The sequence below is a fragment of the Lactuca virosa genome, chromosome 8 (genome assembly GCF_052849685.1).
Source record: "Lactuca virosa cultivar CGN04683 chromosome 8, Lactuca_virosa_CGN04683_v6, whole genome shotgun sequence".
Classification (NCBI taxonomy): Eukaryota; Viridiplantae; Streptophyta; class Magnoliopsida; order Asterales; family Asteraceae; genus Lactuca; species Lactuca virosa.
The window spans coordinates 119,841,997-119,858,309 of NC_136433.1; the positions used below are offsets into that span (position 1 = coordinate 119,841,997).

At 35.2% G+C, this 16,313-nt stretch overlaps 2 protein-coding genes, 1 long non-coding RNA gene and 1 other non-coding gene across 8 annotated transcripts; all 4 read left to right on the top strand.

Annotated features, from left to right (window-relative positions):
• Positions 1-1,607: 1,607 nt before the first annotated feature.
• Positions 1,608-1,713, top strand: LOC145134972 (small nucleolar RNA R71). Its single transcript, XR_013719454.1, has one exon. It is a non-coding gene; the product is annotated as a small nucleolar RNA R71 (small nucleolar RNA).
• A 3,483-nt stretch (positions 1,714-5,196) lies between these two features.
• LOC145128336 (nicotinamidase 2-like) lies at positions 5,197-6,210 on the top strand. The gene has a single exon (XM_079063143.1). The coding sequence runs from the start codon at positions 5,333-5,335 to the stop codon at positions 5,915-5,917; it is 585 nt and encodes a 194-aa protein (XP_078919269.1). The 5' UTR covers positions 5,197-5,332; the 3' UTR covers positions 5,918-6,210.
• A 4,947-nt stretch (positions 6,211-11,157) lies between these two features.
• Positions 11,158-13,983, top strand: LOC145132727 (Peptidase S41 family protein). The gene is made up of 10 exons (XM_079067619.1): positions 11,158-11,684; positions 11,790-11,871; positions 11,945-12,075; positions 12,243-12,329; positions 12,419-12,586; positions 12,687-12,842; positions 12,925-13,011; positions 13,116-13,265; positions 13,349-13,456; positions 13,538-13,983. Exons 1-10 carry the CDS (start codon positions 11,343-11,345, stop codon positions 13,793-13,795), a joined length of 1,569 nt encoding a protein of 522 aa, XP_078923745.1. The 5' UTR covers positions 11,158-11,342; the 3' UTR covers positions 13,796-13,983.
• Positions 13,984-14,755: 772 nt separating this feature from the next.
• LOC145129218 (uncharacterized) lies at positions 14,756-16,313 on the top strand. Of its 5 annotated transcripts, XR_013717378.1 has the most exons (4): positions 14,756-14,941; positions 15,090-15,115; positions 15,182-15,599; positions 15,702-16,313. It is a non-coding gene; the product is annotated as an uncharacterized LOC145129218 (long non-coding RNA). The 5 variants fall into 5 exon arrangements; XR_013717376.1 differs by having other exon boundaries at positions 14,756-15,115; XR_013717377.1 differs by having other exon boundaries at positions 14,756-15,007; positions 15,090-15,599.

Below are 16,313 nucleotides of genomic sequence, written 5' to 3' on the forward strand. Positions count from 1 at the left end.
GAGATGCAGGAGTTGTCTACGCAGCTGCAAGAGCTATTAGACAAGGGATTATCAGGCCGAGCAATTCGCCATGGGGAGCCCTGATCCTGTTTGTGAAGAAGAAGGACAGATCACATCAGATATGCATAGACTACCGGGAGCTGAATAATGTAACGGTGAAGAATCGTTATCCCCTACCGAGGATTGATGATTTGTTTGACCAGCTACAGGGTGCAACTTGGTTCTCCAAGATTGATCTGTGATCGGGTTATCCCCAGATGCGAGTCAAAGACGACGATGTGTGGAAGACATCTTTTAGGACTCGCTATGCCCACTATGAGTTCGTGGTTATGTCGTTAAGGCTCACCAACGCTCCTGTCGCATTCATGGATCTCATGAACCGCGTGTACAGACCGATGCTGGACCGGTCTGTGATAGTCTTCATCGATGATATATTGGTTTACTCGAAGACTCAGGAGCAACACGAGGAGCACCTGAGGGAGGTGCTGGAGACTCTGAGGAGGGAGAGACTTTTCGCAAAGTTCTCCAAGTGTGAGTTCTGGTTGCGCGAGGTGCAGTTTCTGGGGCACCTTGTCAACCAGAAGGGTATTCTGGTCGATCCGGCCAAGATAGAGCCTGTGATGCAGTGGGAGGTTCCGAGGTCTCCAACTGAGATTCGGAGTTTTCTTGGTCTAGCGGGTTATTATCGGAGATTCATCCAGGATTTCTCCAACGTCGTTGTTCCTTTGACCCAACTGACCAAGAAGTCGGTGACATTCTGCTGGGGGCCTGAGCAGCAGGCAACCTCCGAGACTCTCAAATAGCGGTTATGTGAGGCATCGATTCTGACTTTACCGGAAGGCGTCGATGATTTCGTAGTTTAATGTGACGCTTCGATCACGAGCATGGGTGTGGTGTTGATGCAGCGAGGTCACGTGATAGCTTACGTTTCAAGGCAATTGAAGCCTCACGAGGCAAACTATCTGACACATGATTTAGAGCTGGGGGCCGTGGTTTTCGCCCTCAATATTTGGCGGCATTACCTCTATGGGGTTCGTTGTACCATTTACACGGACCACAAGAGCTTGAGGTACCTCATGGACCAGCTGATTTGAACATGAGGCAGTGTCGGTGGTTAGATGTGGTAAAAGCGTCGGCCTGTTTGCCTATATTTCTCTTCTTTTTTATTCTTATATTCATCATATGGCAACCTCTTTTTCTTTGGCTTTCTCAAATCTTCATCATATTTGTCTCCACTTGAATAAAATACTTGAGACTTTTTGTTCCCGTTCTCATCCAAATGGCAATCTTTTGTTAAATGTGGACCACTACATCTTTCACAACCCACACGAATAGCGTGTATGGATTGGTCCATTTTGGTCATTCTAAGGTCCATAATATTCAACATAGCTAACACAGCTGCCATGTCTTCAGATGTTCCACCCCCAATTCCTCTTGCCCCATCATGTCTAGGATTATGAATTTCACAAGAATGCTTGGAAAATTCTTCAATTAATTCCTTGATTTCGGCGGGATTTTTCTTTGTTAAAGGTCCTTGAGAATCAAGGAGTTTCCTTGTCATCACGTTCACCCCATCATAAAATATTGAGACTTCTTGTTGCACGTTAAGATCATTTTGGGGGAATTTCTAAGTAACCCCTTATAGCGCTCTCATGTTTCATAAAGTGATTCACCCGGTTGTTGCTCAAAGTTGGCAATCGCCTTCTTGAGTTTAGTTATTTTTTATGGTGGGCAGAATTGTTCTAAGAATTGCTCGCGTATTTGTGCCCATGTAGTAATGGCACCAGGTGGGAGTGCCTTCAACCAGTCTTTAGCAGCTCCTTTGAAAGTTACTGGACGTATTCTTAACAACACTGTTTCTCTTGGAACATTCCGGATGTTGAAATAATCAGCTATGTCATTGATCAAGGTGTTTGTAAGCATCTTCATGATCTTTCCTGGAAAATGGAACGTCCTTAAGCGCGGAAAGAATATGTCCTTTTAGCTCGAATGTGACAGTGGCGGGATTTGCAGGTTGCACTAAGCCAGGACCAGTGTCATCTCAGATTCTCTTTTTATACGTTCCCATCGAAATATCAGCAATATCAGCCATGGTGTCTTTTGGCTTGTCCTCGGGTTCGGTTCCTTCTAATTCGAATTCTGGATCAGACTCGTAAGCAGATTCTTGCGGACATGGATTTTGCCCAAAGCCTTCAACTTTGCTTTTGTCCTTCGAAGAATTGCTTGACTCACCAACGTTTTCCCACCTTTTCTTTCCAAAAACTAATTTAAGATCTTTGAAAGGCAACTTCTTTGGTGGGTTGGTTTCTCCTACGTTTTTATCCGTCTTTTTACGAAGGGCTGACTCTGGATCTTCAAGTGGTGGTACCAACGGTGTGTTGGATCCTCGGGTCATGAACTACTACAATAAAAACAAAAACCAAAACGTAAAATTGAATAAAAACTAATTAAAAATTCCTACAGACTGTTCGCTACGACGTGGTAAATAACACCACCTCGTGTTGTCGCAGAAAATCTAAACAGAAACTAAAAACGAAAAACGAAAAACTACTGACTTCACGTCGTGAGCTTAAGGCTCGCGTCGTGACTTCAGTACTGAAAAGTAAACTGGTGCTTAAATTTAACTTTTTGCAGGTTTTACCCCACAAAAAGTATCTACTAACCTAAATCAAATAAGGCCTCGTTTGATAGTTGCTGACCGAGAAAGTGCTGACTGATAAAGGTCTGTCTGAGTAAGAAATTCTGGCTGAGTAAGAAATCATGTTGTTTGATTGAAAATCTGACTGAATGTTCTGACTGGTGCAAAATGACCATTTTACCCCGATGCTCTACACGTTTCTATGCAATATGAAGATGATGATGATGATGATGATGATAATAATAATAATAATAATAATAATAATAATAATAATAATAATAATAACAAAAACAACAATAATAATAACAACAATTACAATAATAATAATAATAATAATAATAATAATAATAGACATTAATAATAATAATAATAATAATAATAATAATAATAATAATAATAATAATAATGTATACAAAACTTCCAGCATAATAGACATTAAATATATTATTTTAGAAATAAAACACAAAAAGTCATTCAGCTTGCTGGTAAACACCATCCCTTCTACAAGGGAGACCTAAGTTCTAATCATATAACCTTCGTTAGCTGCGAATTTTTATCCAAGCCAAGGATACTATTGGAAACCCTCGCTTTCTTTCTGGGTCAGCCATCTCCCAACTTCTTTCTCGGTCAGACCTTGCTTTCCGAGTCAGACGTCAAGATTTTGTCTATCAAACACCTTTCGTCTGACCGAGTCAGCCAAAAATGTCATACCTGACTCGGTCAGATGCATATCAAACAGGGCCTAAATTCCTAAACCAAATAGTCGTTCCTCAGCAACGGCGCCAAAAACTTGATGTGTCAAAATACTACACCTAATTTTACATACTATCTAACTAGCTATTCGACTAAAGGCAGTGTACCTTTTCGCAAATAGTATAACACAACATTCGGGTATCGATCTCAGGAAACGGATTTAGTTATTTAATCTAACTGCTACTAAATTAACCTAAAAATCTAAGCAAAGGTTTAAATGGTTTTATCTGATTTTGCAAGTTCAGACAAACTTAATTACTCAACTATCAAATTCAATTAATGACTAAAAACACTTCTGTTTAGTTTGAATCCACTTTTCCTCAATGATTAGCTACTAATTACGGATAATTCAAGTTAGCTACCAATTAATAAATTATTAGTAATTCAAGTTCAAATTTACTAATGATTAACTCATTCATGTAGAACTATGCATGGTCACACATAATTTAACACAGAATCAATTATTAATTATGATTGGAACTATATAAAATTGATTTAACAAACACAATTATATTCACAATATATGTTCTCCAGCGCAACCAAATTCAAATACTTTAACTACTTATCTAAGATTGGTTCGATCTTAGCTCTAATAATCTAATAGTCACTAAATTACTAGGTGTCAAGTTCATGCAATTTAATATTCACTAAACTACACAGAACATGAATTCAAGCAATCTAAGTATCAAATTTTAACATGCTAGGTATAAACAATCAACACAAGCATATAACCAACTAGAAAAATCCTTCATCAAATAACTAATTCATGAGTTCAAGTTTCATCTAGCTAAACAGAAGCAGTTAGATTAAGCTACTCATGGCTGAAATCAAACACACAAATTCAATGATTAAAAACATAGTCAAATGTACCAAATAAAAAAGTGGAAGTTATGATCTTCAACTCCTTCTTCCTTGGATGTTATTACTTAATTCCCCTGACTTAAACTCTTCTAGAAATTGTTTTTAGAACCCTCCAATCTCCCCAAAAGTCCCTTCATTCGTAAATACAAATGGTATATATAATTTTCGTGATTTTTGAACTTCATGTCGTGAAGTAGAGATTCACGTCGTGAATTAGGATAAATCCTTATCGGGCAAGGATTCTGACTTCCCGTGTACTCATCTTCTAGAAACACCTGTCCCACGTCGTGAAATTAATATACACGACGTGAATTTAGCTTTTCGCTGGAATTTTCTTCTTTAAGATCTTTAAACCTCCAAAGTTCCGCTACTCGTCATTTTTTGGTCCTTTTTCTTCATGTTTGCTCATTTTGGCTGCAAAATACAATTAATTCCAATAAGTATCATTTATCTTTGCAAATAACCAAAATATGTATAAAAATGTATTAAAATATTGTCTAAAATATGTATAAATATGACAATATCAGACATCTTAAAAACATTATACTTATAACTTAAAAACATGTTTTTTGATGAATTTTGGAAGTTTAAAATCATGTTATTGTTTATTATATTTATATAATTAATATATGTAAATATATATGTAATTTATTAACGGGGTCCCCATGGGGGTTTCGGGACGAGATTGCCTACCCCCGCCCCCGCCTCCAAAATTAAAACAATGGTTAACCTTGCCCCCATCCCCGTCCTTGCACCTGTCACCGTCCCCGCCCCCCGATTTTTTTAAAAAATTTCCCCAAACGGGACGGGGCCCCCACGGAAACGGGGTATCACGGAACTTTTTGACATCCCTAAGTGTAAGAATGACCTATTCGTGTCGTTTTCATGTGTTAGCACGAACAACAACAAGATAAATAAATTTATAAACTTTTTCAAAATATATGTGGGTCGTATCACACGATCTCGAATTGCCATGCCTAAATTATTAGTATTAAGTTCTCCATAAAAGTTTTGTCCAGGCTCTTCCACATAGTTCTTTCCTATAGCTATTTTCAATTAATTATATACGATTCGGTATTGATGGCTTCTTCCTACAAGAGATACCAAATCAGAAAACGAAACCCTAACCCCAAAACCTCCGTCTTGTTAGTAATCGATATGCAGAACCACTTCTCCTCCATCGCCAAACCAATAATCCCATCAATCACGACAACCATCAATACCTGCCGCCGTGCTTCCATCCCAGTCATCTTCACTCGCCACTGCCACAAGTCCCCTGCCGATCACGCCATGCTTGGGGAGTGGTGGGGCAACGATCTGATCATCGATGGAACACCGGATTCCGAGTTGATGCCGGAGATTGGGCGGCGGGAGGAGGAATTGGTTGTGGAGAAGAACACATATAGTGGGTTTAGAGGAACGCAGCTGGAGGATCGGCTGAAGGATATGGGAGTGGAGGAGGTGATCGTGACAGGGGTGATGACGAATCTGTGCTGTGAAACGACGGCGAGGGAAGCTTTTGTGAGAGGGTTTAGGGTGTTTTTCTCAACGGATGCTACGGCTACTTCGTCGGAGGAGCTGCATCAGGCGACGTTGATGAATATGGCTTACGGGTTTGCCTATCTGGTTGATTGTAAAACCCTTCAAACTGCTTTTTTTTCGTAAATTTTATTCCGTTTTTTCTTTTGTTATTTAAGGGATCATGGTATTAATTGATAGAGTTTTAAGGGATTACTCAAAGTTTTTTCTTTTATGTAATCGTTTCTTGCTATCACCAGCATTTTATCCTATTAAATAAATAAGATGAGGACATTTATGTCGCTACACTTACTTAATAAATAGGAAGGGTAGATTGGTTATTTGTTGTAGTTTAAGTGGAATGTGTCGGTTAATTTGTTTGTTGTGTAGGAATCATATATTTTTTATAAATAAGAGGGATTTCTTAGATGCTTAATGAATTTCATATGTTATTATTTTTTATAAATAAGAGGATAAATAGGAATAAAATATATAAAAAAAAATTCTTATGATTTTGTAATTAGTATTTTTTTTTTGGGAGATATCCCATCCCAACCTCTCGAATGTAATCATTTATTGTTTTATCACTCTCATGTCCGTACTGATTTAAACCTTTTTGTTGTATTATCATGAATATTATGTTTTAGTCCCAAATATTTGTATATATTTTGACAAACTTTCATATGTATAGAAAGATTTAAAATATACAAAGCATTGGATCACTTTCAGATCACAAACCAAAGTTGAATCTATTGTAGACTTATCAACTTAACAGTGATATGGTGAATGAATAAAGGAGCTAAGCAACTAACACTTTTGTACAACCAAAACTCAACCATTGAAGTATAGTTGAACACCTTATCTCAGTAGTCGATCCTTGAACATATGAATATATGCAAGTCTAAGTATGAAGACTTCTCCAAGAGTCCAACAAGCTATTAATAAAGGACAAGTTTGATGTACCCACCATACTTTATAGGTGTCTTCTTTTAGTTGGTGTGAACACAATTCTTATACTTTTGAAAAAATAATAATTTGCACCATTTGGAAGGGTTACACTGAATTTGCTTGGATGCCCTATCACAAAACATTAGTATTATTTTGGTTGTACGAAAGTTTAAACTTTGAAGCTCTTGTGTGAAATTTTGCATCTCAATAACTAAACTCCCATTGTACAAGGAGTCGGTATACTCAAGTAATTTTTAAGTCCTGATATGTAAGCGTCAAAGCAATTATTTAATAAGCATAGGCTCATTAAATGCAAGGATAATAACATTTAATAGAAGTAAGAAAGTCCTAATTAATTCTATCATGAAAAACACAATCACATGACACATAATGACATAAACAAGAGAAATTTTTTACTTTACTACACTCTCAACCTCATTGGTGGTGTAGACCGGAGAAAATATATGTCCGAGTACTTGAATTAGTTAAATGTGTGCTTAAATTTATGAAAACAACATACATATATTTTCACTAAACCAAGGCGTGGGAAAGATCAGCACCAAACCTCAGAGATCTCAACCTTTTATATTCACTATTGTAATGCTTAGTCAATGTTTTCCATGCATTAATCGAAGAAATAATCGAACTGAGCATTATGATATAATGCAAAAAGTTATGTGCGCACAAAGGAATGAAATGGAGCCTTTTTTGTCACTAAATGTGATTCATTCTCATGTATTAGGCTACTTTTCATTCCACGAGAGAATGTGTTTTTCATTGATTGAGAAATAGAAATATATGTTATAATTATAAATATTAATTATATAAGTTTTAATAACAATATTGTTTAATAAAACAAAATTTAGTTAGAATAATAATTTATGTTTCCAAAAATAACTAAATAACTGAATAATAATTCTATTTAAGTTTTGATGGAGTTTATGTTTTTTTAACTAGTTATTTTTAAATTATATATTGTTTTTCACCATTTGAAATCCATATAGTACTTATTTTAAATGACATGAAAGTGTTTAAATGTAAATTATTTAGATGTATCTTTATTTGATTAAAGTGTATTCTTATAATACAACATTTTTTCCGTTATTTATCAACAAATGATCCATTATATATATATATATATATATATATATATATATATATATATATATATATATATATATATATATATATATATATATATATGGTCCGGTTCGGTGAGGACAGCTTAAAAAATTAAAAAAAATACAAATCATAAAATCGAGCATAATACTATATTGAAAAAAAAAATTTGAAAAAAAAAATTGGATAATTAAAATTGAATCATAGACCATAAAAAGTGAATCATGGATCATAAAATTGATCAATGATTCAATTTTAATGATTCAAAACTTTTTTTCTATATTTTTTTTCTCTCCAATATATTACTATGCTCGATTTTATGATTTGTATTTTTTTTTTCAATTTTTTAAGGTGTTTTCACGAATACTCACCGAAAAAAGAGTCCTAACATGATCATGTTTCTCTCTCTCTCTCTCTCTCTCTCTCTTTCTATATATATATATATATATATATATATATATATATATATATATATATATATATATATATATATATAATTCATGGATGTAGATTAGATTGTTAGGATTTCAAAAATAAGATTATGGAGAAAAGAGCTAAGAAGACTCCAAGTTTTACTTCATGAGATAGAACATGAGTAATAATATGGTTGTTTGATAGGATTTTTGTCAAATAGATTATTATTATGTCTTTCATTCTATTTCTTTTTTCATGTTAAATTTCTTTCGTTTTTATATATTATTTTATATTATTAGAGTTTATGCTTTTGTTTGTCATTCGGATAGTTATCAAAAATAAGTTATTATTATGTTTTACATCAAATTGACTTAGTAGATTGTTTGAAAATATTCCAGTTTCACACGTTAAGACATTATGGTATGGGTCTTGACAATCCCGCATGGCACATCCTTAACGCCACCATAACGCCGAGAATACCGCCCCTGGATCCAAGTCTAATGTTTTTTGTGAAAAATGATGAAGCTCCATTTGTTAAAAATGTCCCGGTTAAAGTGGTTGATCTTGATACAGTCGTAACAATCAATGATGAGCCGGTGGTAAAAGATAATGAGTGTATAGTTGGTAATGATGATGATTACTATCATTTTAGAGTGATAGGAGTGGGCAACGCCCACAGACGTTATTAGCAGAAAAAGCCAAAAAAAAACAGAAAACAGAAAACGTCGTTACCAAATATTGTGGTGGTAACGGGAAACAACGGAAATACCTTTAACGAGTGGAGGTGGATGGTGTTCATTGGCGTTATTAGCCGTTATTAAGCACAATAACGTAGCCTTATAGGTGGAATTGATGGGGACTACACTAGAATGTTACCGAGATGCAGAATTGTCATGTAATGATGATAACACTCGGATGATAACACAACTGTTAGACACACTTTCACGGAAGGACCGACCGAATTGGATTTTGAAACCATAGGACCAACGATGTAATGGCAATGAACGTTATCTTCAACTTGCTACCTTCTAGAAACCACATATGCCATTTTTAAATTTTTGTCTAGTCTTAAAGTTATTATTTCATATGTATGATTTAATAATAATAATAATAATAATAATAATAATAAATAAATAAAAATTGTTAAAGTCGTTACATAGGATGTTTTTGTGCTCATACTAGGGGTGTAAACGAGCCGAGCCGAGCCCGAGTCTGACCAAGGTCGAGCTCGGCTCGTTTAATTTTGAGGAAGCTCGAGCTCGAGCTCGATTCGAGCCTTAAAATGAAGTTCGAGCTTAGCTCGTGAACAATTTAGTGGGTTCGCGAGCCTAAACGAGCATCTATGTGTGTGTGTGTGTGTGTGTGTGTGTGTGTGTGTGTGTATATATATATATATATATATATATATATATATATATATATATATATATATATAGAGAGAGAGAGAGAGAGAGAGAGAGAGAGAGAGGCTCGTTTAAGCTCGTTTAGGCTCGCGAACCCACTAATTGAAGCTCGACTCGAGCTCGTTTAATAAATGAGCCTTATATTTAGGCTCGAGCTCGGCTCAGGCTCGTTTAATTCGATCTGAGTCGAGCTTTTAGCGAGTAGCTCACGAGTAACTCGACTCACTTACACCCGTAGTTCATACCTTGTTCTTGTCAAACTAGACTTGTTTTCGTTGTCTAGATTTCTTGCTGTTGATATTGGGTTGTGGTGTATATTTTAGTTGGCCAAGTTGAGCCTATTATGCAATTGATAAGATTTTTGTTGCAACTTTTTCTTATTATAGTGGCATAAAAAACTGAAATGAGAAAAACTCAAAAGAAAGAAACCTAAGTGGTGGATAGAATAAACAATAAAGTGTTGACAGCCCAGGCCTCAAATCAAATGTCATGGCCCAACAACTATGACAATCTTATTGACCCAAACTGTCAGACCCAAATTGTTGGCAGTCATGAACAACAAATGAAAGAGGTATGAATTATTCCGTAAAAATAAAAGCTTCGTATGAATAAACACCAACGGTGTCTTTCGTTTGGCTCTTTGTTGTGTCTTGTCTAGTATACATTGATGTTGTCTGCTTTAGTTTTGTTTTCTGTTGTTTCTAGTTTATCCTACTCTTTCCTTGTTTTTGTATCTTGATTTGCTAGCTTCCTGCTAGCCTTTTATTAATATCATGGTCGTTCTAAATATATAAAATAAAAAAATAAAAAAAAAAGTAAAATAGTCGTGGATCCATTTCAATATGAAGTTTACCAACAAGAATTTATCTTTTCTACAAGTTAAAGTCATGAAGTAGATAAATTATGTAAACAGAAGATTTTAAAAAGTTTAAGAAGATATAATGTAATACTTTTTAGTTTCTAAAAAATTAATAACAAACCATTTATTATTATATTTTCTAACCAAAACAAGTCTTAGTTAAGTGGTTGTTTGGGATAGCTTTTCAAAAAAGCTTGTTAGTTTTTTTAGCTTTTTTAAAAGCTAATAAGCTAAAAAAGTATTTGTGTATTTAAAAAGTGTTTTTTAAAACACCTTTTTGAATAGGAAAAAATAAAGTCTTCAAAAAACTGAAAAATCTTAGTTTTTTAGCTTTTTACCTATTTTACTCCTGAAAAAACAGCTTTTCTCATCCAAACATTTTTTAAAATCAGCTTTTCCTAAAAGCCATAAACTAATAAGTATTTTTTTTAAAAATCACTTTTGACAAAAAAAAAAAAAAAAAAAAAAAAAGTTAAGCCGAACAAACCCTAAATCTACAATAAAAGACACACCAAAAAAGAGGCAAATTTTATTTTCTCTCCTTTTAAATTCCAAAACTTTCGTTATTTTTCAAAGCCACAACTGGACATGCACGTGGCGGAACACATGAGGTTCTTAAGATACTTCTACTCGAACTCTTACTTACGCCCACGCTACAAACTCTTACACCACAAACAACAAAGATTCATCTCTCAGGGATCTTTCAAATTCAAACTTTTAGAATTAGATTCACAAATAATCCAACCATTACACTTGTTCATTCATTCCCCATAAATCCCTTCGATTACAATCTACAAAACCCCTAAATCCCCCAGTTAGAGTATCTACCATGGATGCTCTACGTCGGCCTAATCTCGATCTTAGTAATTCTTCACCCATTTCATCAATTTACACCAAAACCCCTCAAACATCAACCCCTTCAACTTTGCCCTATAAGTACCGATTCTCTTCTTCAAATTTCAATGGTTACCATAGCAAGTGTAAAGTATCAACACCACCTCAAGCTTTACCCAAGGCAAATTCGAACGAATCAGTTGAATCCAATAAGAAATTGGTTGATTCAATCGCTAAAGGTTTGATCGGGCTCGCTGCTGCAGTCTCTGTTTGTTTAGATTCGCCAGCTCTTGCCGAGTCCTTGACAATAGCATTCCCAGCTTCTCGTACTCATGAGGTAGGTGTTCAGTTCATCATCTTTTTTAGAAGTTTGTTTGGGTTGTGCAGATAAGGTGTTCGATCTATTGCTTATATGGATTTGGTGAATTGGATTTTGTAACAGGTGAATGCTGTGCAGCGAACTCTTGTAGAGACTTGGGGTTTGATCAGAGAGACTTTTGTTGATCCAACCTTTAATCATCAAGGTACGATTCATTTCTGTTGTTTTATGTGATTTGGTATCAATAGTTTTAACGTAAGTCTATGTGTTTTCTGTAGACTGGGACTCGAAGTTCCAACAAACAATGGTGGAAATGCTTCCACTTAGAACAGCTGATGCAGCATACAGCAAGATTAAAGGAATGCTTTCTACTCTTGGAGATCCCTTCACTCGCATTATCAGTCCAAAGGTGCAATTTTTTTCCATTATTTTTACAATAATCGTCCCGTGTTTTCAGTTTTGGACTAAACATGGTAAAAGTCAGAAACAACAGGGACCATTTTTGTAACTTATTCTTACTCCTAATCCCAAAAGGGGAAACTTACGCTATTTTCTTTTTGGCAATGATATGTACAGGAATACCAAAGTTTCAGAATTGGAAGTGATGGAAACGTGCAAGGAGTTGGACTATTTGTGAATACTGAACCAGAAACTGGTCATCTGGTTGGTGATGCCGAGACTTGAACCTGAGACCTCAGTTATGGATTCTTATTTATTTTTTATTTTTTTTAATTTAAAATATTTTGTTTCAGGTTGTGTTGTCCTGTGTTGAGGGTAGCCCAGCTGCTAGAGCTGGAATACATGTAGGAGATGAGTTGATTGAAATAAATGGGGAGAGGGTTAAAGGGATTAGTGGTGAAGCTGCTGCACAAAAGCTCAGAGGTCATGTTGGGACAAGTGTTACAGTTAAAGTGCACAATGTAAGTTTCTTACATTTAAGTTTCCTAGGAAGGAATGGAATGGATTGGTTGATTCCTTTCCAAAGGATTTTATAGAAATTTGTGCATGTTTGATCTACAGGGAAAAAAGTTGGCCATTGACTCTAGTTTTAGAGAGGTGAAACTACCCCGGGAATTCATCAGACTTTCTCCTATATCAAGTGCCATCATTCCTCATAGAACACCAAATGGTCATGTATCCAAAACCGGATATGTAAAGTTATTAGCCTTCTCCCAGGTGCTTATTAATTCTCCAAATCTTAGTCTTACTTTATAACCTCATATCTTAAAGTCATCTAACAACAAGTTTTTGTAAACAGACTGCTGCTACAGATATGAAACACGCCATTCGTGAATTGGAAAATCAGGGTGTTGAATCTTACATTTTGGATCTCCGAAACAACCCAGTAAGTAGCCTAAAGTTGACTGTTTTTTTTTTTAAGAAAAATCTCTAGTAAAATTTTGTTTGACTATTTACTAGTAGTATTTACATATATATGTTATGTTATAGGGTGGTTTGGTGAAGGCTGGACTTGATGTTGCTCAAATATGGCTGGATGGAGATGAGACTCTAGTGAACACAATAGATCGAGATGGGAACATGCTTCCTATTAACATGATCAATGGCCATGCTCTTACTCGTGATCCACTAGTTGTTCTTGTAAGTTTTTTTTTTTTTTTTGTTACAATCTTTTGACATGAAAATCTATATATTCAAAATGTCTACAATTCTATAATGTACAGGTTAATGAAGGGAGTGCAAGTGCAAGTGAAATCTTGGCAGGTGCACTCCATGACAATGGCAGGGCAAAGCTAATTGGCAACAGGACATTTGGGAAAGGAAAGATTCAGGTAATTTTTTTGAATCTTTAGAATATAAAACTCTATGATCTATTCTATGTTTTAACATGTTTTGAATGATAAATTATGAAGAGTGTGACTGAACTACATGATGGATCGGCTCTTTTCATCACGGTTGCAAAGTACTTATCACCAGCACTTCATGCCATAGATCAAGTTGGCATAGCACCCGATGTCCAGTGTACAACAGAGATGCTGAATTCATCAAAAGAATCAGCAATACTCATGAGGAAGAAGGGTGTAGCTTCCTCATCTTTGGAAGGGGATTCTTGCATTTTGGTAGCAGAACATGAGCTGGATAATCAAGAATCTAAAGGCTCTGCTTCCTAGAATATTCTAGTTTTGACTGTATGTATCTATCTCATGCTCAATTTAAGGCCATAGAATCTTAGTGAATCAATGTACATATATATTGGTGTGTGTGTATATATATATATAATATAGTTGTTGCAATCAGAGTGTATTGATGAATCGATTAAAGAAAGGAAAAATGAAATGAAAATCTTTAGTTTTCTGTATTGGTTCTTTCAAGAGAGGAGTAACATGTTGTCTATTAGGTGAGAATTTGCACTGTTGTTTTTGGATCTGAACCGATTGCAAAATGAAACTGGATATGAACTGAATCTGAGGCAATCTTATGTTTCAAGTAATCAATTCCAAGATAAAACAAATCATTACCACATCAATTTGATCTAAAAAATGAGGGAATATCCAAGTTTATTTTTATTTGTCAGATTAATGAAAAAGATTTGTTACAAACATTACTTGTTGGATACATGTGATCTTTATTCTTTGCGAAATGAGAAGTTTATATGAATGCACACCAGCATCCTATACTTTCCTTAATCCTTACAAAAATTGATTTCATTTGTATTAAGGTCCAAGTAATATTTACATACTTTGTTTCGGTTGTGTTCATTCCTTACGTATTAAACTAAAAATAGTACAAAGCTTTAGGAATCTAGAATGATGAAGAAAGAACATGCACTCTACAATATGTTTGTTTTTAATTAACCGACTTCTATAACATTCTTGAAATTTAAAATAAATCGTTGTAATTTCATGATATAAAATGTATACACATAGGAAAATCTGGTTGTTAAATTACTTAAAGAAATTTAAATTACCATGAGAACCACTTTTAACAACCTTTATTGATTGCTTCTTTGGAATAGGAAGTGTAACAGAAAATCCAAGGATAAACAATAAAACAAATTTAGATATATTCTTTTTTTTGTTATAAATAACAGAGGGGGTCTAACTAATGTAGATATCTTAAAGAGAATCATTTAATTTTAATGAAGGTGCGTGAACACAAGCATCCACTAAAGCTCATCGATTTGCAGCTGCAGTATCCACCATACGAAGAAGAAGAAGAAGAAGAAGAAGAAGAAGAAGAAGGCGATGATGGTGGTGATCCGGTTACAAAAGAGGGCTTTGATGGTGTCACATGTGAGAGGTGTGGTGAAGAAATCAGTATGTACCACAGATACTACTACAAATGTACCATTTGTGATGATTTCTCACTTCACAAATTTTGTGGTGAGCTCCCAACACGTTTGGAGAGCACCTTTGACCCACATCCTCTTACCATTTTTAATCTTATTTTTGATTGGAAATGCAGTATTTGTGAGCGTCTGCACAAGCGTGGTGAGTTGTGTTATTGGTGCTATTTATGTCGTTTTTTCATTGATGTAAATTGTGGTGTGGAAGTAGGAAAAAAGATGATCCATCATCCGTGTCATCCACACTCGCTAATTTGTGCCATCTCTCAACCTATTTTGTGCAACTGCAAGGCTTGTGGGAAGGAACACAAAGGGATGTTCTATCAACTAATGTAGTACCACTTGTAATGGTTTCACCATACACAGTGAATGTGCTTTCCTACCAAAAAAATTGTTCATCCAAGAGAGAACAGATGGTGCTTTTCATCATACCCATCCACTCACCATTTCATATTCCTTCCCATTGATTGATCAAGATGCCAAACATCATCCTAGATGCAGAGTATGCAGTCGTTCTTTTAGTAATCCAAATCATTGGATATACAAATGCGATAAATGTATGTATTATGCCCATCTGGATTGCGCAACATCAAGAAGAGAGCCGTTCATGTCCATCTTCTTGCATCCTGGTAATTAATTAATCCCTTTATGACTTGTTATCATTTGTAATTAAGTATTTAGGTATTTGATATACTAACCTTGTTAATTGTTATCCATTTCCAATTTACCAGAAAAAACGTTAAAAATTTTCAAGAGGCCGACCACCCTCATCTTCTTCCTCTCCCATTTCCTGATGAAACTTACAGTGTACCAAAACACTTATTTTTCCAGGAAATTGGATCTAAGGTAAACCTAAACCACGTCAGTCATAAACATCCTCTAATTCTAGTTCAGACACAAAGCAATGATATTGATAAGATCAGGCAAACCTCCTCAAACATTAATTCCTGGTTATTAATAAAGTGTCATGACCCAATGAAAAAGACACAGTTGCTATGCAATGGATGTCTTAGACCAATCACAGAGACCATGTCATTTTACATGTGTGATCAGCAGAGTTGCAACAACTTTGCTCTCCATGAGTGGTGCACTCGACTACCTTCAGAAATACAAAACCACCCAACTCACCCACACCATACCATTGTTCTCATGTACACCATGATTTCCATTAGCTTTTTTGGTGTATTCTATTGTGATGTTTGTCGTTTACCTTGCAATGGATTTGCCTATTGTTGTGTCAAATGTGGATACTATGTTGATGTTACCTGTGGGTTTATACCCAAAGAAATCACACCCAGATCACATTCTTTCAATAGCTTCCACACGTTTTATTCATGTACCTT